Genomic DNA, 21,281 nt, shown 5'->3' on the forward strand with positions numbered 1-21,281 from the left:
CCCATTCTAATTCCCCAAATCTTGGAGAATTCAAGGTGAGCTTTTGCCAGATCCTCCTGGTCGCCCCTTGGTGGCCCAGGAGATTCTGGTTCAACGACCTTCTCAGTCTCCTGTGCGACTGTCCCAGGAAACTTCCTCAAAAGTCAGATCTCCTATCTCAGAGAGGCATTCGTCATGCGGATCCAGACATGTTCCACTACACGTCTGGCCTTTATTCGTCTGGCCTTTATCGGGCAATCCCTACAGAAGAAACATTTTTCTGTGCAAGGGTATTAATTTCTGTCTGTGATAGCTCTTCTAGTAGTGGTTTTCAGTTATTCAAGAGACTTAGTTGGACAAAACCTCAGTAAATAAAGTCATGATGCATATCCCCATATTTCAAATTTAAAGGGACTTGTTCCCAGTTTGAAAAAGATGACATTTTTCAGAAAAATGCTCAAAAATACAGCAAAATTTCACTCAAGACTTAGAAAAAGTTAACAATTATTTGTTTTATGCTAAAAAGAATGTAAAATATTCTTGTGTAAACTAGCTGACTCTAGTGGTAATGAGTTACATTTTGATTCTAGAGGTCAAGGTTTGCATCCCAGAGCAGGCAATATTTTTTATTTATTTTTTCTTGCTTTTATAAGCTCACAATCATGAGCCTATAGTGGTTGTAGGGAGCTTTTATTAAACCATCGCACATGCTGCGCACCTCAGTGCGTGTGTGCATTATTATTTTTTTCTAATGACTTTTGATGCCCGCTGCATGGTCAGTTTTAAGCAAAATTATAAGGAATGAACCTTGGGTTGGCAAAAATTCTCTCAAAGTTCTTGAAATTCTAATATTTATTTCACTATAATAAGAGATGCAAATTGACATCAATGTTGAACCCTTCCACTTATATGTTCAAATTTCCAAGATTTGTTTGACTAATAATTGAAGTTGACTCTTGAAACTCCAATCTTTATTTCACTGAACATTTTCTGAAATGGTTTCAGGAGTCATGGGAGTGGTTTGCGGCCTCAACAAAATCACACAAGCTCCTTGGGAGGCATTGCCAAGCAACATGAGAACCCGGGCCATACCATGTCACCTTCTCCCAGGTCTCAATTGGGTAAGAATAATCGTACTTTAAATGCAATTTAAAGTATTTAAATTAGTAAATACTAATTATTTACTAATAATTAGTAAATTATAGTCGATAGTCAAAAACAAAAAAGTTTGTTTCTAGTTATCTGAAGTCTGAAGGCAAATATAAAGAAGTAAAAGAATGTTTCTCGTAACCTGACTTGTCACCTAGCAAACCCAGGCCAGCATGTCAAGAAGATGTCTGATATCCCAAAGTCTGAAATTTGTCACCAACATTCATCTCAGTGGAAGATGGCCACATAATAGGACTAAGCTTACGTTCATGTCATCTATCATATGATAAAGTACCTTACCCAAGGGGAACAACTACTGAGTGTCAAGTTGAAAATTTACATATTATTCTCCCTTGTGTATATAGTTTCTCAAAATCAATTTTGTATGCAAAAAAAATACATTGAGTACCAATAGATTCTAAGACAAGCATTTTCAAATAATAATTTTGGAATTAATTGAGGAAAAAATATTTTACCGTGAGAGAAATGAACCAATAACAGAGCATATAATATTATTTAGTCATTTCTTATTAAAGGTGCCTTTTCACAGATTTTGGAATGTTTAACGCATGTCAGTAAATGCTAACATTAGATCTAAAAAGCTCCAGTAAAAAATAAACAAAAAATATAGACAGAAAACAAATTCCACAAAATAATCAAACCACTGACTCTTGGAGTAAAAGTCAAGTGTTTATAGACCTCCCATCCATCCGTGATGACGAGAAACACTGGTATTTTATACTTCATATAAACAAACCATGCTATGTCACAAAATATAATGATAACAACAAAACTTTCCAAATTATACAATCATTTTGCATTTGTAATGCTTTATAATTTTCTGTTTTGTAATCATCAAAAGTTGCAATATAATGGATATTTTAGAGCATGGTAAATGTTTAGCATTACGGTTTTCTTGCAATAAAACTAAATACAACTTTGCAAATCTGAAACATTTTTTTTTCAATGTTGTCAATTTATCAAAACCTGAATAGGTCCCTTTAAGACAGTCATCATTGCTGGCTGCATATACAAAATGTACATTTCAAATTGATAATTGCACAATTGTTTATCAGTTGATTGTAACCTCTTCACAAGCCAGTGTTTGGTTTACATCATAAATCAACCGGAAAGACCCATTCAGATGCTTTAACAATTAAAGTTGTCCGAGATTTTGACAACTTCCTTTTAAATTTAGACTTACATAGTACAAGCGTTTAATTTATCATAATTAGGTGTATGCAAATTTAACCTAAGCATTGTGAACTAAATTAGTAAATTCTTCAAGCTTGCATGAGTAAAAACAAGTGTCTTTTATATGATGCTCGGCTCCTTATATGGCATATCTATACCCCAAAAATAATTAATGGATGGGCAGTTTTGATATAATTAACCAGCCATAAATGTCAGTGTAAAATGTTTGTATTCTCTTGTTTTGTAATAAAGTGTTTAAAATTCTAGATGTGTTCTTTATTTGGTACATTTACACTAAGTAAAGTCTTCTTTCATAAAGAAGGTGGCAGAAAAATAAACAAGAACACTTTGCATAAAAAACAACAAAATGTGACTGAACACATGACAATGTTTTTGTTGATAAATAGGTCAGTAAACAATGATTTTTGGTTCTGGAATTTGAATAATGAGGGTTATTGTCTCAGTCGTTAAATTGACAAGCTACAAATGAAAACAGAGTTTTTTATTACAAAGAATGATATGTAATTATCTATTATGCAAAACCTGTTTTTAAGTTCTGACAGGTTTTAATCAATATTTAATATTTTGTGCATTCAAACCAGAACTATATTTTACTAAGCTGGTCTAAGGTTCGGAACTCTTTTGAATTTGTAATGGGTCCTTTTAATGGGTCCTTTTAACCCTTTCAGCGATGGAACCGAATTTTGAAGGCCTTTGCAAACAGTTTGAATCCAGAACATGGTGTCTCAAACTGTTTGCTGTTCTGATAATATTCTTTGAAAAAAAAATCGAAGAAAATGCTAATTTCAGCAGACAAAATTTTAGCAGACAACAAATTTCCCAGCATACAAAGGGTTAAAAATGATAACTTTGTTCTCTTTCTATATAATATATAAGTACCATGTTTTAGCAGTTAAAATAACCAACAAAGATTTTAAGGAAAACACAGAGTTTCGATGAAAGCACGAAGTAATAAAACACAAAAAAGGAACAACAAAATAATTATTTTATGTTGCCATTTGTAAAGTAAGACATTTTTGGGTCCATCTTTTAGCAAGAACCAGCATTATGTGTGTATTGTGAAAGATAATTTAAAAGATCACCATAAAGCCATGGAAGACCATATCAATTACACTAACGTGATTTCAATCTTGTTCAACAGAACATACAATTTCATTTTGAAGGCACACATTTGTGGTACACTGCAATATTTTAAAATAAATAAAGGTGTAAAGGTTGTTAAATTAGTCCCCATTTATCCCCATCAGCTTGTGGCTGAAATTTATTCCACAGTTTCATTTTTAAAAAAAACAGACAAAAGAAAATGCTGACATTTCAAGGTTTTCAAATTGATGACAAATGTAATAGAAAGGTTATATGGATCATCATTAATGGCTTTCAAATTCTGTGGCTATCAAACCCTGCCAGCATACATCTTGGCTGTAAAAGTTATGTGACATTTAAGTTTCTAAGTTAGGGAGAGGGTCTTCATGACATTTATTACGTTTTTGGTCACAATAAATTAAGAAATATTGTGTAACTGATGAGGACAAAGCGTACACCATAATTTTTCATGTTACATAACTGTTTCAAGTTTGGCCTGGTCTAGACTAGAATTTTAAAATGCTCACAGTTGGGCCTTATTAAGGACAAAACTATTAATTGCGGCTGTGTTCTTTGTTAGTGTTATACTGACTGGAAGAATGTGAGTTGTTTTTGTTTACAAGTAAACAAGAATATTTTTAACACGATTTCTGTTACATTGCATGCCCTCGTTTAGAGATACTACATACATGTATATAGGTGCATTACATGTTCAAAGGAAGGCAGCTCAACTAGAGGAAGTTTGGCTATTAAACCAATATTAAATGCTAAATGATATGTGCATGTTACATCGAAAGTCCATCAAGCCAAATTCAAAAATCAGAAAATGAATACAACAAAGTGGTGACACTTACTACCACTTAAACTTAAGAAAGTGCAAAATAAAGACAGTGACAATTCAAGAAAGGTCAACAACCTTTATTATTTAAACTAAAATATAAATTATAGATAGACCTAACATTAGAGCTTCAGTTTTAAGCAGGAAATAATATTTCAGAGGTTTCTTAATGATTTTGTTAATTAACCGTTGCCATTGACCCCCCAATTATTTTGAGCTAGCTGAATCACGCGACACAAGTCATAATGTGATGAGCTTGGTTCATGGTTTTCATCACGATGCTTATTTGTCATTATGACAACCCCAACCGTCTTGCTGCTTGTTTGCGTTATCCACATCTTTGTCATCGTGACTCAAATCACTTATTTTGTATGGTTCTGTACACAAAGAGTTGTTTCTTTAGTGTTTATTAAATCACTAGAGCATCATTAATAACATCATGTGAGTAAAAATAAACAAACAAACAATATTTCTTTTCACAAACAAGTACTCAATAAACTTAACTTCATAAACATGCCATTGTTTTTATCTTAAAAAAACAATGAATGCACATCAAAATGCAAAAAAAGCCCTGTTTTCTTGAAACCACTACTTTTTAATATTTTGTAAGATAACATTAAAACAAATGTTTGAGCATATTTATTTGAATTTAAAAAAAACAACATGTTTCAGTTTGTTTTTTATTTTGTAAAAATTCACAAAAATGTAAATAGACACGTGAGAAGTATGCCATGTGCACAATAACCCTCGTGTTGTAACAATAGACTGCATGACTGTCTTTAACTGTTCTTTGTTTCAGAGAAATATTCTCATACATCAAGGAATAACAAGATATTTTATGCAATATTTGCACGCCATCTTTCAGTACTGCAATCATAGAGATTAAGAAGAATATGTTTATCTGAAATTCGAGCCAATTCTGTGTTATATGGAAGAAAATGAGAAACAAAAATCAAGCACAGAATTTATCTTGCTATAGTCAAAAAGCCATGTACATGTTGTCCCAAAAAAGTGGCATATTGTAATCTGCTAATTCTAAGAGACTAAAGACACAATTTACTTAATTCATATTATGCACTAAATAATTTAAAAATAAAAAAAACACTGCAAATAGATAGCCTAAGGTTGTCAAATGCTAACCATATGATTGCCTTCTTGTGTTATAGTATATCTCATGTCTGTCTTGTCCAATAATTTTCTGCAGTGAGATCTTCTTAAATGAAATTGCAAATGTCTTTCCATTTTTCCAAATTTTTTCTATGAGATCCACTTTGAAATCATTGCACTTGTCATTCTGTTTGTCCCAAAATTGTGTGCAATGACATCCTCTTTAATTATAAATGGGAGATTATTCTCAAACATTACAGCTCACACATTTACATTTAAGGTGATGGGAAAGTTGGCAATTTGTCATAGAACAGAAGGCTGTCCCAAAATTGTGTGCAATGACATCCTCTTTAATTAATGGGAGATTATTCTCAAACATTACAGCTCACACATTTACATTGAAGGTGATGGGAAAGTTGGCAATTTGTCATAGAGCAAATTTTTTTTGCAGAATTATGGCCCTTTGAAATCTTCTCCTTCATATTATTTCATAAACTATTGTGGAATTAACTCCTCTACATTACTGAGGGGATTTCAATCCAAATTTTCCAGACCTATGGGCTTGATATGAAGGTTATCTTAAAGGAGAGAATTTGACATGACTGATTTTGTCAGAGCTTTGAACCCTTGTCATTTATTCGAAATACAAACACAATATAAGTATGTTCTATATACTTTATGTAGCTGGGTGGACTCCACTCCGCTTGAAATACTTGGAAGGTTTCACTCAAAATGTCCATGAATATCAACCTTTATTTGTAGATGATCAATATGTGAACATGGCTGTTACCACAGGGGGCATCTGTGAATCCATGACAGTTCTCTAATAGGACAACAATTTCACCTACTCTTGCTACAATTGACCACTGTACTGTTGTTCAACTCTTCTTTATTAATAACATCATAAATCATGCTTTATTTTCTTTTTATTTTAACTTTCTTATAGGTGAATGTACGTGTGGATGCCCAAGTCACAAGTTTGGACATGACCTGGTTGTTTGTTGATAACTACAACCATGTGACCATTCCTGCACATGTCTTCCCCTAAATGTCAGAGGAGACTATTTGATTAAGCAGTCTTAATGAGAATATTAGTTGTTGGCCCATTATTAACACATTAATCATACATTACAGGCATGGGCAGGTATTCATTTGGTTTGTGGGGTTTTATAATGTTCCATTTACACTGACTCTTGAAAGTTTTTATTGTATGTTGTTTTTATTGGAAAAATAAGATTTTATAAAACACATATTTCTGAACTCATCCCTTTCAATTTTAAACATATAAGTGTAGGATATTATTTTGTGTATAGTATGAGTATTAGCTGGAACATGTATTGAAAGTAAGCTGTATCTCTTTAGTTTTTATATACAAATGTATGTCTTTTTTTTATTGATATTTTGTATCCCTGCTAAGGAAGTTTGTGGGGTTGTATAATAGTTTGTGCGGGTAAACTGGAAATTGCGCTGGTGCACATGCATATTTTGTGTCATATTGATCAAGTCATTTGGTTTACTGCCTATCAACATGAAACTTTTTAGATATGTTGTTTTTACTATAAAGAAATGCAAGATGTAACACTACTTGCTGCAGAGTTATATATGCTTATGTAGCAAGCAATCAATTCAATAAATCAACTTAACCCTTTCCAACTTAGAAGTAAAGTGAAAATGCCTATGTGCAAACAGCATAAAACCAGGACAGCCTGCAAGTAACTAGCAGGCTGTTCAGGTTTTATGCTGTCTGCTGCTCATCAGTATCCTAAGGTTTGGAGATGAAAAACTTAAATCTTAAAAACTTGAATCTAGTAAGAAATGTCTTAAATTAAATATAACTTTCTAAGGGACTACAAATGCGTAAAAATATGTGTCTAAGTGCTAAAAGGGTAAGCTTTTTGTATTCTGCTACTGTGATCAATGTGAAGTAAAGCAGGACCAAATGTTGACATTCATTTTCTTTCTACTGAAGTTTTGCACCTGCTTGCAATGAGCCTTGGTGGGAGGGGGGTATTTGTCATCTTCAATCACTGTTCTAGAGTAAGACAGATATTAATGATCAAAAACAAAATGACAAAACACATTCATATTTTATTGATTGCTGACCTTCATATAAGACGAGAGGAAAGGGAGGGGAAAAAGTATGAGTTGAGAATGAAGTTATCAGCCGACAGCGTCTATGGTTATCTAACTGCCACAAATTTGATATCAACTGGGATTGTTTTTATGGTTTTTATCAATGAAACATGTCATAAGCTGATAATCAAATCTTAAATTGAAAATAAGAGATGTACTTATAACAATGAGGGCTTCAAAACTATCAATCAAAATATAGACATTTAATTTATACATATCTGCAGTGTATGAAAGCAAAATAACTTATTTCGAGTTTCCTGAAAATATATGTGTAAGTTTTGTCAGACAGTTTTAGGATGATACTGCAAAGGAAACAATTTGATTACTTTGACTAATTGCTTTGTGTGTCCCTTATTATACCCCCTATTACCATTGGTAATGGGGGCTATATAGGAGTCAATTTGTCGGTCTGACCCGAAAATTTCATCCAATCTTCACCAAACTTGGTCAGAAGTTGTAGCTAGATGATGTCTAGGTCAAGTGAGAATATGGGTCATGCCCGGTCAAAAACTAGGTCACAGGGTCAATTAGTGTGTTTTAAACCAAAAGTTTTTCGGACCATAGCTATGTATTTTATCGTTAGATTTAAAAATGACATGGTACATTAATTTTGTTCACCATCATGGGAAGGTGTGTCATGCAAAAGAAGTATGTCGATATCTAAAAGGTCAAGGTCACAATTGGAGTTGCCCATAAATAAGCTTGTCTAGGCCATAACGTTGTCATTTATTGTGAGATTTTCAAATCATTTGGCACATTCATTCACCATCATTGGTCGGTGTGTCATGCGAAAGAACTACGTCAATATCTCCAAGGTCAAGGTAACACTTTGAGTTCAAAGGTAAAAAATGACCACGAATGAGCTTGTCCAGGCCGTAATTTTGTCATTCAATGTGAGATTTTAAAATCATTTGGCACATTTGTTCACCATCAATTGACCATGTGTCATGGGAAAGAATTACATCAAAATCTCCAAGGTTTAGGTCACACTTTGAGTTCAAAGGTAAAAAACAGCCATAAATGAGCTTGTCGGGGGGCCATAACCATGTCGTTCATTGTGAGATTTTCAAATCATTTAGCACATTTTTTTACAATCATTGGAAAGTGTGTTATTTGAAAGAATGACGTCAATATCTGCAATGTCAAGGTCACACTTTGAGTTCAAAGGACTAAAATGGCCATAAATGACCTCTTGCCATATTATGAAACAGATTTAAATATCAACCAATTAGAAAAAGGCATAATACAGTGTAACTTGTATGCGTAATTTTATTAAACATGAGCTTTTAACACCGACTTTTACCTAACTAGATCTAGTATGCACATCTTTGTCGATTTACTAAGCATATGTTCAAAACAGATATGGTGCAGTTTCTATTCACTCTTCTAAGTTTCAGCAACTTTTTATGCATGTCTTTTTCCCACCTCTGTCTTTGTTGTTTTATGTACTTACATTCTACGTTACATAGGACGGTATACTGTACAATCTGTATCAATACTATTTATGTACGGTATAAAAATAAAAGATGTAATTTATTTCAGAACATTTTAATTGTAACTTTAGAAAAATAAACAATGCTTTAATTTAATTAATACAGAAAAGTATAATAACATTGGTTTGCTATGTAACGCTCTGCACCACAACAGATGAACGTAAACTTATTTTATGCCGTTTATTCTTCCAAGTTTAAACCAGATGCTTTACATCGAGGTCGTGTTATCGATTTATATCTACACAGTGAGCATATCAAGAGATATTGAAAATTTGAATAGTGGTTGGATTTAGATTGCTCAGGCGTGCAAAATTCAATGTGTCATTATATAATTTTTACGGAACATTATCGAGAAATGAATTATTTACACAGGTATGTTAATATTATTGCAATTCCTTGATATTAAGTGTCTGATATTGGGGCTTGAATGTTGCGCACTAAATCCTTGCGCAACAATATAGACAAAAAAGGAAAAATGTCCACCATTTATTGAATGTCTCCCGGGTTGTACGCTCCAGATATTACCAATTAAATAACAAGGGCTGTTTGTAAAACATGCATGCCCCCCATATGGGCTGTCCGTTGTAGTGGCAGCCATTGTGTGAATACAATTTTTGTCACTGTGACCTTGACCTTTGACCCAGTGACCTGAAAATCAATAGGGGTCATCTGCGAGTCTCGATCAATGTACCTATGAAGTGTCATGATCCTAGGCAAAAGCGTTCTTGAGGTATCATCCGAAAATCATTTTACTATTTCGGGTCACCGTGACCTTGACCTTTGACCTTGTGACCTCAAAATCAATAGGGGTCATCTGCGAGTCATGATCAATCTACCTATGAAGTTTCATGATCCTAGGCGTATGCGTTCTTGAGTTATCATCCGAAAACCATTTTACAATTTCGGGTCACCGTGACCTTGACCTTTGACCTAGTGACCTCAAAATCAATAGGGGTCATCTGCCAGTCATGATCAATCTACCCATGAAGTTTCGTGATCCTAGGCGTATGCGTTCTTGAGTTATCATCAGGAAACCATTTTACTATTTCGGGTCACCGTGACCTTGACCTTTGACCTAGTGACCTCAAAATCAATAGGGGTCATCTGCGAGTCATGATCAATCTACCCATGAAGTTTCATGATCCTAGGCGCATGCGTTCTTGAGTTATTATCCGGAAACCATTTTACTATTTCGGGTCACTGTGACCTTGACCTTTGACCTAGTGACCTCAAAATCAATAGGGGTCATCTGCGAGTCATGATCAATCTACCCATGAAGTTTCATGATCCTAGGCGTATGCGTTCTTGAGTTATCATCCGGAAACCATTTTACTATTTCGGTTCACCGTGACCTTGACCTTTGACCTAGTGACCTCAAAATCAATAGGGGTCATCTGCGAGTCATTATCAATGTACCTATGAAGTTTCATGATCCTAGCCCCAAGCGTTCTTGAGTTATCATCCGGAAACCACCTGGTGGACGGACCGACATACCGACCGACATGAGCAAAGCAATATACCCCCTCTTCTTTGAAGTGGGGCATAAAAAGTAGCTTAATATTTTTGAGCGTCAACAAGTTGGACTATGTTCACAGTCATTGAACGGCGTGTCTTGCGGAAGAAATCAAGAGTTCAAAGGTCAAAATGGCCATAAATGATAATAGTATAATAATTCTAAACAAATCGCCATAAATTAGCTTCTTGTTTTGTAAAGACAGCATGCAAAATATTCTGTGTCAATGCAGCATGTGAGGGTATACATTACGTCTTTGACAAAGCTCTTAGTTTAAAGAAGGCGTCATATATCAGTCCAGCGCTGTCGGTCAGTACATCTTTTCAGATGGATGGGTGTGTAAAGTTTCTAGTATAAGCTATAACTTTGCCAAACATTGATGGATTTGTAAATAGCTTAGCACAAATATCTTCAATTGTCAGAAGAAGATATATAGTGTTTAACATCAGTCTCCGTAGCTCAAAGGTCAATCTCACATTTAGGAGGTCAAGTTTCCATAACTTTGCCATTTATTGAATGATTTGAAATAGCAGAGCACAAATGTAAAACATGGTAAGACAATGTGAAGTGTGTAAAAACCATCTCCCTATCTCAAAGGTTCAAGGTCACAAATAGCGGTCAAAGGTCAAACCTGGCTGTACAACAGCTTGAACATTTCTGTCTCTGTAATAACTTCACCATATTGGACTATTTTAAAAACAACTTGGAACAAATGCAATCCATCATAAAATGACAACACATGGTGTTTTAATTTGTCTTGCTACCTCAAAGATCAAAGTCACACTTAGAGTTCAAAGATCATATTTGGCCATAAAATTGCTTGAATGGACAGCAATGTTTTCCTTCATTATGCTAATTTAAAATGATGACCACAATAAGAAGAAGCAATTTTGTGCATAAAAAAATTCTCTGCCTTCCTCTTTAGTCACAGCCACACTCAAAAGTAAATCAAATGGCTAAAACAGCTTGTCCTGGCTGTAGCCTTGTCATTCATCTGCAATTTCTACATAAATGACCACAAATTACTAACACCAAAAGACTGGTGTCCAGTGTATCGCCTGTATCAATAATGCAAAGGTCAAGTGCACTCTTAGAGGTAAAACATTAAAAAAACAATAATCAGCTTGCTTTTGTCATAAGAGGAATTTTGAGACGAAAGTGGCATGAGGGGGCAATTTCTTGCCTCATTGACACATGTCTTGTCTTATAAGTAGATAAAAAAAAAGATGCTGATATAATATAAACATAATACTCCAGAATTTGATTGGTTAGCGTGGTCAGCTGATAGATAGTAGACTTACGAGTTTCTGCGAATATTGCCAATCTCCTGGTGAAATGGGCTATTGACTTCACAATTGAGCTATAAAGGTGTGTTATATAATTTATATGAACCCATTTATGCCTAGTGTCTAGAAAAAAGGCCTTGGCACAGAGCTTAGACCCAGATGAGACGCTACATGATGCGGCGTCTCATCAGGGTCTGCGCTGTTTGCTTAAAGAAAATTTCTGTAAGAAATATTCTAAATATCGAAATAAATATACTAGACATCCCTAATTTTGGAAATAAATTGATCCAATTTAGAAGGATAGAAAGGTCCACTAGGCATAAATGGGTTAACACATTTTCAGGTCCCATCAGTGTTAAATTGTAGTGTCACAATTTATGTCACATAATTATTGAATTTAATTACAGGTTTTTTTTCAGACTGTATAACTAAAGAAATTTTCAGTTTTCTATAAAATATCATCTGGCATTAATGATCATCATTTTTTGATGGCATGTTGCTTGCAACATATATGACAGTGTGGTCTCATGTTAGTGGTACACAGAATGTGCACGGACCAGTTTGTTTTTACCTAGAAAATTCATTGGACAAAGAAAAAAGAACATTGAAGTTAATACTTTTTAAATCTTACTTAAACCTAAATTCAAACTGTTTCTGTTTTCATTCTTATCAAAGCTGACCCAGTTTTGACTTAAACCTCAACAATGCCTTACATCCTTTAAAGCGAACACAATAGTGGAAGTTTGTTGAACTGTGGACTTGAACTTGACCTGTTTATGAACTGTTGGTAATTGCATCGAACCATATCTGTGATAATAAATCTCTGTTCACAATTATTATTAAATTATATATAAAACTTATGATTCAGCATGACAGTTTTCCCTTATCTGGCGTCAAAAGGCCTGTGTATTGCATTAACCCATTTATGCATAGTGGACTCTCCCATCCTTCTAAATTGGATCAATTTATTTTCAAAATTAGGGATGTTTAGTATATTTATTGCTATGTTTAGAATATTTTTTACAGAAATTCTTTAAGGAAACAGCTCAGATGCTGTTTGCCAAGGTCTTTTTTCTAGACACTAGGCATTACTGGGTTAACTGTCTTTAAAAACTATTGACAAAAACTAAATTTACTATTAATTTATTATACCTGCAGATCATGTCATAATTGTTTTTGAGGCTATGGATGCTCTAGCAATCAGTTTGACTAATTGTTGCTACATAATATTTAAATTCAGTAAACTTCTTTATTTTTTTAAGAAAAAGTGATAATACATTGATTGTTTAATGGAACTTTTTCAAAGATTTTGGCAAAACTTGAGAAAGTATGATAATAAATACAAAATTGAAGCATAGTCAAAACTAAATTCAAATAATAATTAATAAAGAAAGGTTCCAACATTGATTTGAGACCAACCAGGTCATTGCAATCACAAAGCTTACACTGAACCATGCCACCATTCCATCATGCAAACGTACAAATATGGCCTTATTTTAACCAATGCAATCTTATCAATGTTATCAATTTTTAAGTTTAAATATAAATGCAATCTATAAAATGCTATTCTGTAAATAACATCAGTGTCATAAACTAGCAGCCTTCTTATGAAGTTGCAAACACATATAAATCTGCAACCAACACATGATGAACCCCCTTGTAAATTTATTTTTTATCGAAACCGTTTAAAGCAATTGGGCAGAAAATGGAAATTGTTGTATGCCATATTGCAAAATGTTTTGACAAAGGTTAAAAATGGGGTTAAACAGAGTACATAATAGAACGGTTAATTTCATATTCCAATTTCCTCATTTTTATGCCCCTGGTAGGGTGCCCCTGCGAAATGTTGTTCTGCAGTTCACGAATAATTCGTGAACAGTTCATGAACTGTTTGTGAACTGAGTTCATGAACTGTTCAAGAATAGTTCGTGAACAGAAAATGAGCCATGTCTGTGAAAAGTTCTTGAAATTTTAGTTCATGAACTGTTCATGAACACTAATGGCATGAAGTGTTCATGAAATATTCTTGAAATCTAATGGCATGAAGTGTTCATGAACTATTCTTGAACCCTATGGCATGAAGTGTTCATGAACTATTCTTGAACCTGTGTGGCATGAAGTGTTCATGAACTATTCTTGAACCATTATGGCATGAAATGTTCATGAACTATTCATGAACATCAATGGCATGAAGTGTTCTTGAACAGTTCATGAACAACACAATTCTTGAAAAATTCTTCAGGGTTTTGCTGTTTACGAACAGTTCATGAACATTTTCCTTCTATTTTTCAATGGCTCATTTTCTGTTCACGAACTGTAAGTGAATAGTTCATGAACCATAGTTCTTCAAGAGTTCATGAACTGAGGTGGCATGAAGTGTTCATGAACTATTCATGAACAAGAATTTGTCAATTTATGCAAAGGTTATCATAAGTGTTAATAAAGCTGAACAAACAGGTCAGGGTAAGAAGAAACAAGTCTTGTATTAGCACTTAACATTTTGATAGCAACATATAACAATAATTTAAATATAACACTAATAACTGAGATACAAGTGGTTTGATAATACTCTTTAAATTTCATAATACAACTTTGCACTATATGTTCATGAATAATTCATGTATTGAAAAGATTATAAATAGTCTCATTTTCAGTTCAAGAATCATTTACTAATCAATGGTTTACCTGAAATGGTTACACTTACAGTGCCAAAGAACTTGAAATGGAACCAATGGCTGATCAGTTCAGCCGGTAATTTATTAAAGACTTACATTTTCAAATATAACATAAACCATGTGCCTTCCGTTTCAACTTCCTGTGCACACAATAGTCTTTCTTTGTAAAAACAGCAATGCAATGTACATTGAGTTATTGATATCATCTTAAACTGTTCTTGAAATAAGATGTCCTTAAAACGTTCTTAAACTTGTCTTTTAAGTCTTCCAAGAACAATGACAGATCCTTTTAAGAACATATTGGATTCTTAAAAAGTCCATCATACATTCAAAAACATTGTGTAGACCTGTTTAAGAACATCAGAAGGAAACATGTTGTTCAAAAAAGTTCTTAAAGTGTTCAAGAATAGTTTAAGAATAATTCAAGAACAGGAAAGGTCCTTAAAAAGTTATTGAAGTGTTCCTGAAGGCAGTTCTTGAACAGTTCTTGTACAAATGTTCTTAAAATTCTTTAGAACAGGTCAAGAACTCTAACTTACAGTGGTGAAAGTACTATGCATATTCATACTAACTTCACAGGTTTCACAAATCTACAAGATTTGTATGCTAGACATTTCAATATTACTTTCAAAAATATGTATGAAATATCTAGCACAAAGGAATTCATGAATTATTCATGATGGATCCTTAAAGTCTGTCTCAGAAAAGTCATTAGAAATACTTGTGCATGAAATGTTCATCACTAAGTATTTATGGTTAGATGAAGAACTGTTCATGAACTTTGAAATGTTCAACAATAATTCATAAACAGTTCATGAACATGTCTTAAGAACAGTTTATGTCCAAAAGTTCATGAACCAAGCTCAGGAACTTTTTCAGAACCGTTCATGAACAGTTCTTGATTGGCTTGAAGTGTTCATGAAATCATGAACAACATTTCGCCGGGGTGGCATATAGCAGTTGAACTGTCCGTCAGTATGACTCAGTCTGTCCGTCCGTCAAAAAAAACACTTTAACGTTGGCCATAACTATTGCAATATTGAAGAAAGCAACTTGATATTTGGCATGCATGTGTATCTCATGATGCTGCACATTTTGAGTAGTGGAAGTTCAATGTCAAGGTCATCCTTCAAGGTCAAAGGTCAAAAAATAATAATTTCAAAGCGCGCAATAGGGGGCATTGTGTTTCTGACAAACACATCTCTTGTTCTTACTATTTTATAGCAGTTTTGAGTATTGATATTGCAGTTTGTTGGAAAAGTACCATTCTTAATTATTATATCATGGGCTGCAATAAATGCAAGTTCGGAGTTTGTTCAGCATGGATGGGTTTTAATGCAATAACTTGCCATTAGTGATCATAGATAATGTCACACTAAAAATTCTTGACACAAGTTCTAAGGTCAAATTTATCAGATTTGTATTAATTTTGAACATTTATCAAAAGCATTACTTGGTCAGAATGGAATGAGTTTCTTATTAGTTGCCAGAAGCAATTAACATGATTGGGAAAGTGTTGCATGCAGCAACCTGTCAATGGTCAAGGTCACTTCAAGATCAATTGTCAAATTTAGGTTTAATTAGGATGGATATTATTTCATTTACCTTGCCAAAAGCGATCACCCTTTTTTAGGCAGTGTCCTAAAGTCCTTATGGTCTTGCTCTCAACTCAATGTCAATGGTAAAAATGTGTACTTCATACTTTGTTCTCAGCATTACTTTGTCCAGAGAATGGATTGTCAAAAAAATAACATGGCCGCAGTAATAGGCATGATGAGACTAATTGTCACTAGCAAATCAAGATAACATGTCAAACCATATAGTCTTTAGCTGAATGATTTTGAAAGAATATATCTTAATTTTAGGTCAAAGGTAATATAAGATAATTAATATAGACTTACTTCAATCTTTTTGCTACTTTTTTTTTACTGTAGGGTGTATCTTTGTGACAATAAAAGTCTTTTTCCAACATATTTTCATTTTTCAATCACTTTCAAGTTTCATGTATGTGCCATCCCACTGCTTTAAGTAATATGGACAATGCTTTGTTTGTGGAATATTCAACAAAAAATTTGAAAACTGTGTCTAATCTGTATATGCCTTAAAAGATTCTCTAAAAGGAATGGCCTGTAAATGGGAATATTCTTTTATCTGTGTTAACATGGCATGAGCAATTTCAATATTGACTGTCCAGATATGGTTCAAACTGACATCTTTGAAACAGACTAAAATGCAAAGAGTAGGTAGTAAAATAGGTTAAATAATGACAATTAGGTGATTATTAATTATAATATTTCTATAGACATGATAGGGGAGATGCCTGACTGTAGTAACTATCGTAAATTATTAAGGTGTGTACCAAAAGATGTCATGAAACTCTGAATTAGAACAAAAACAACAAATTAATTGACATTAACTGAGCAAGTTACAACTAGTTCCACGCTGAGAGCTGTGGAATAGACTGGAAACCAGCAAGTTACAACTGGTTCCGCCCCTGCGAAAATTTGTTCTAGAAATTGGAACGGTTCTGGAACTGTTCTAGAACATCAAGAACTGTTCTAGAATGTTCCGTATTCAAGTTCTAGAACTGATGTTCTGGAATTGTTCCAGAACAGTTTTCTAGAATAATTCCAGAACATTTGTGGAACAAGGCTTAGTTCTAAAACTGTCCAAATAATATACAGGAACATTTTTAGAACATTTCAAGGACAAAATAAGTTCAAGAAAATTCTAAAAATGTTCTCAAATGTAGTTCTAGAACACATTTAGAACTCTTTAAGAACCAGTAAGTTTTACAAAAGTTCTAATGGGGAATAAGAACACATATAGAACAGGTCTAGAACCAAGGTCTACAATTGTTCTACATATTTAAAACAAGGACTGTTTGTAAAACATGCATGCCCCCCCATATGGGCTGTCAGTTGTAGTTACAGCCATTGTGTGAATACGTTTTTTGTCACTGTGACCTTGACCTTTGACCTTATGCCTAGGATCATGAAACTTCATAGGTACATTGATCATGAGTTGCAGGTGACCCCTATTGATTTTCAGGTCACTAGGTCAAAGATCAAGGTCACAGTGACTCGCAACAGTAAAACGGTTTCCGGATAACTCAAGAATGCTTACCCCTAGGATCATGAAACTTCATAGGTACGTACATTTATCATGACTCGCAGATGACCCCTATTGATTTTCAGGTCACTAGGTCAAAGGTTAAGGTCACGGTGACCCAAAATAGTAAAATGGTTTCCGGATGATAACTCAAGAACGCTTATGCCTAGGATCATGAAACTTGATAGGTAGATTAATGATGACTCGCAGTTGACCCCTATTGATTTTCAGGTCACTATATCAAAGGTCAAGGTCACAGTGAACTGAAATAGTAAAATGGTTTCCGGATGATAACTCAAGAACGCTAATGGCTACGATCATGAAACTTCATAGGTACATTGATCATGACTTGCAGATGACCCCTACAGATTTTGAGGTCACTAGGTCAAAGGTCAAGGTCATGGTGACCCGAAATAGTAAAATGGTTTCCGGATGATAACTCAAGAACGCTTATGTCTAGGATCATGAAACTTCATAGGTACATAGATCATGACTCCCAGATGACCCTTATTGATTTTGAGGTCACTAGGTAAAAGGTCAAGTTCACGGTGACCGGAAATAGTTAAATGGTGTACGGATGATAACTGCAGAATGCTTATTCCTAGGATCATGAAACTTGATAGGTAGATTGATCAAGACTCGCAGATGACCCCTATTGATTTTCAGGTAATTAGGTCAAAGGTCAAGGTCACGGTGACCCAAAATAGTAAAATGGTTTCCGGATGATAACTCAAGAACGCTTACGGCTAGGATCATGAAACTTCATAGGTACATTGATCATGACTGGCAGATGACCCCTATTGATTTTCAGGTCACTAGGTCAAAGGTCAAGGTCACAGTGACAAAAAACATTCACACAATGGCTGTCACTACAATGGAGAGCCCATATGGGGGCATGCATGTTTTACAAACAGCCCTTGTTATACTTATTTTGTATATATAATGTTGGTGTGAACAAGAGTATACTTATTTTCTAATTGTGTAATAATTTGAAGTCTATTGTTGTAGTTAAATAAAGTTTATTTATTTTCTTATATAAACTTTATTTAATAATGGAAGTTAAGATCAATCATCCCACCAGTTGGGCAAGGTAGTCAGGTTAATTCTGATGAATAGTTCTCACTTACAAGTTCTGAGGGGAACAATGTCCTAGAACTGTTCTAGAACATTTGTTTCAGACTTACTTGAAACAAACCTTCGGAACTGTTCTAAAACATTTCTAGAATTGTACTGGAACACACCGACTAGAACTGTTCTGTAATCATGCTGAAAATCTTCTGGAATTTTTAAGGAACAGTTGTTGAACGTTAAATGAGAATAATTTCTAGAACAATTGTTCTAAAACAGTTTTGGAAATTTATACAAGAAAAATTCTGGAATAGTTCTAGAACAATGGTTCAATAATTGTTCTAGAACAAACCTTCAGAACTGTTTTAGAATTATTAAAATTATTCTCATTTAACGTTCAACAACTGTTCTTAAATCATACTAGACCATTTTAAGGATGATTCCAGAACACTTCTAGACATTTGTTCCAGTACAATTCTAGTAATTTTATAAAACAGTTCTAAAACGTTTTGCAGGGGCACCGGGCCTACAAAAATTTGTTCTAGAAATTGGAACGGTTCTGGAACTGTTCTAGAACATCAAGAACTGTTCTAGAACATTTCATATTCTCGTTCAAGAACATGTGTTCTAGAATTGTTCCAGAGCAGTTTTCTAGAATAATTTCAGAACATTTGTGGAACATGGCTTAGTTCTGAAACTGTTCCAATAATAGTCAAGAACATTTTTTGAACATTTCAAGGACAAAATAAGTTCAAGAAATTTCTAAAAAATATTCTAAAATGTAGTTCTAGAACACATTTAGAACTCTTTAAGAACCAGTAAGTTCTACAAAAGTTCTTATGGGGAATAAGAACACATAGAACAGGTCTAGAACCTGAAGGTCTACAATTATTCTACATATTACCTCCCTCTAGTTAGTGGAATTTCCTCCCTTTAAAATGTTCTTTCATATATTAATTATACTTATTGTTTATACAAAATATTGATTTCAACAATATTATGCTTTTTTTCTAATTTGAAGTATATTGTTGTAGCTAAATTAAGTTTATATATTTTCTTATATAAACTTTATTTAATAATATTAAGGTAATCAGGTTAATCCTGATGAATAGTACACTTGGAACTATGTTTAGAACAGTTCCGAAGGTTTGCTTCAGATAAGTCTGGAACAAACGTTCAAGAACAGTTCTGAAAATGTCCTTGAACAGTTCTAGGACACCGACTAGAACTGTTCTGTAACCATACTGAAAATGTTCTAGAAATATTAAGGAACAGTTGTTGAACGTTAAATGAGAATAATTTCTATAACAATTATTCTAGAACAGTTCTGGAAATGTATACAAGAACAATTCTGGAATAGTTCTAGAACAATGGTTCAAGAATTGTTCTAGAACAAACCTTCAGAACTGCTTTAGAACTATTTGTTCTACAAATTATTCTCATTTAATGTTCAACAACTGTTCTTGATCATTCTAGACCATTTAAAGGATGATTCCAGAACACTTCTAGTCATTTGTTCCAGTACAAATCTAGAAATTGTATAGAATAGTTCTAAAACGTTTTGCAGGGGCATGCTCAGAAATGCGGAATATACTGGAGTATTTATATAATAACACATAAATTATCAAGCATTTCATTTATAAACAAAACTCTAGCTCTAATGTTCTTAATATTAATTAACACAAACAAAGCCGAATAGGCTTCTAAACGGAAGTTTTCATCATGAAAAAAATAATTTACTCCAGAGTGACAGTTATCGCTTGATAGCGGTTAACACTGACAAGAAATATAAATTAGTATTTGTGGTTTTTGTTATGATGACAGGAAACAATTGTTTTCTTTGCTCAACATGGGCGACAGGCCATAGTGCATAATAATTTGTATTTCATTGATTCATTAAATTGTAATAAATATTCTACCATCTATTAATTTCTACTCGCTATGTAAATTACATGTACAAAATAAATAACTAGTAATGATTTGAGTAATTAAAGTGACATGAATATAGTATTTACAGATCCAATTAATTCATTAAATGAAGGAAAACATTTCAGCGCAATTCTGGAAAAACATGGTCTAATGAATGTGAATAAATTGTTGTCCCAGATTAGCCTGTGCAGTCTGCACTGGCTTATTAGGGAAGACTCTCCAAGACAAAACAGGATTTCTATTAAGAAGAGACTTATTTTAAACGAAAAATACCATGAAAGAAAAAAGTGTCATTTCAGATTCGCCTGTGCTCACTTCAAATCTTAGGAAAAAAGGTATTTCATTTAATAGGCAGAAAGTTTCACTGTTATTAAAAGATAAATCATTTAGTCCATACCATATATGGGCAGAATTACACGATCATTCTGTCATAACTTCAAATGGATAGACATGTCATTTGATTATTTCACTTTATCATTGCATTTGATGAACATATGACAGTTAAAAATTCCTTTATTGAGTTTGATGTATCACTTTGTCATTAAATGTACTTTAATTATTGAAAATAACAATGAAAAGGAATAGGAAAACGCTTCAGATTTTTCAATTTTCCTTTTACATCCGGATTTTTTTTTTTATTAAACAAATTATATAAAATATTCAACCTTCTTAAAAAAAACAACAAGCAATAATTTCACTATG

The 21,281-nt window shown here is 33.5% G+C and overlaps 1 protein-coding gene across 2 annotated transcripts in view; it reads left to right on the plus strand.

Moving 5' to 3' along the window:
- LOC127860825 (cAMP-specific 3',5'-cyclic phosphodiesterase 4C-like) overlaps positions 1 to 21,281 on the plus strand; it is a 212,172-nt gene that overhangs the window by 123,288 nt on the left and 67,603 nt on the right. For both annotated transcript variants that reach the window (XM_052399117.1, XM_052399118.1), the window contains exon 4: positions 985 to 1,100. In XM_052399117.1, the coding sequence (XP_052255077.1) occupies positions 985 to 1,100 (116 nt within the window). The remainder of the gene's footprint in view (positions 1 to 984; positions 1,101 to 21,281) is intronic.

This window comes from Dreissena polymorpha, chromosome 15 (assembly GCF_020536995.1).
Source record: "Dreissena polymorpha isolate Duluth1 chromosome 15, UMN_Dpol_1.0, whole genome shotgun sequence".
NCBI lineage: Eukaryota > Metazoa > Mollusca > Bivalvia > Myida > Dreissenidae > Dreissena > Dreissena polymorpha.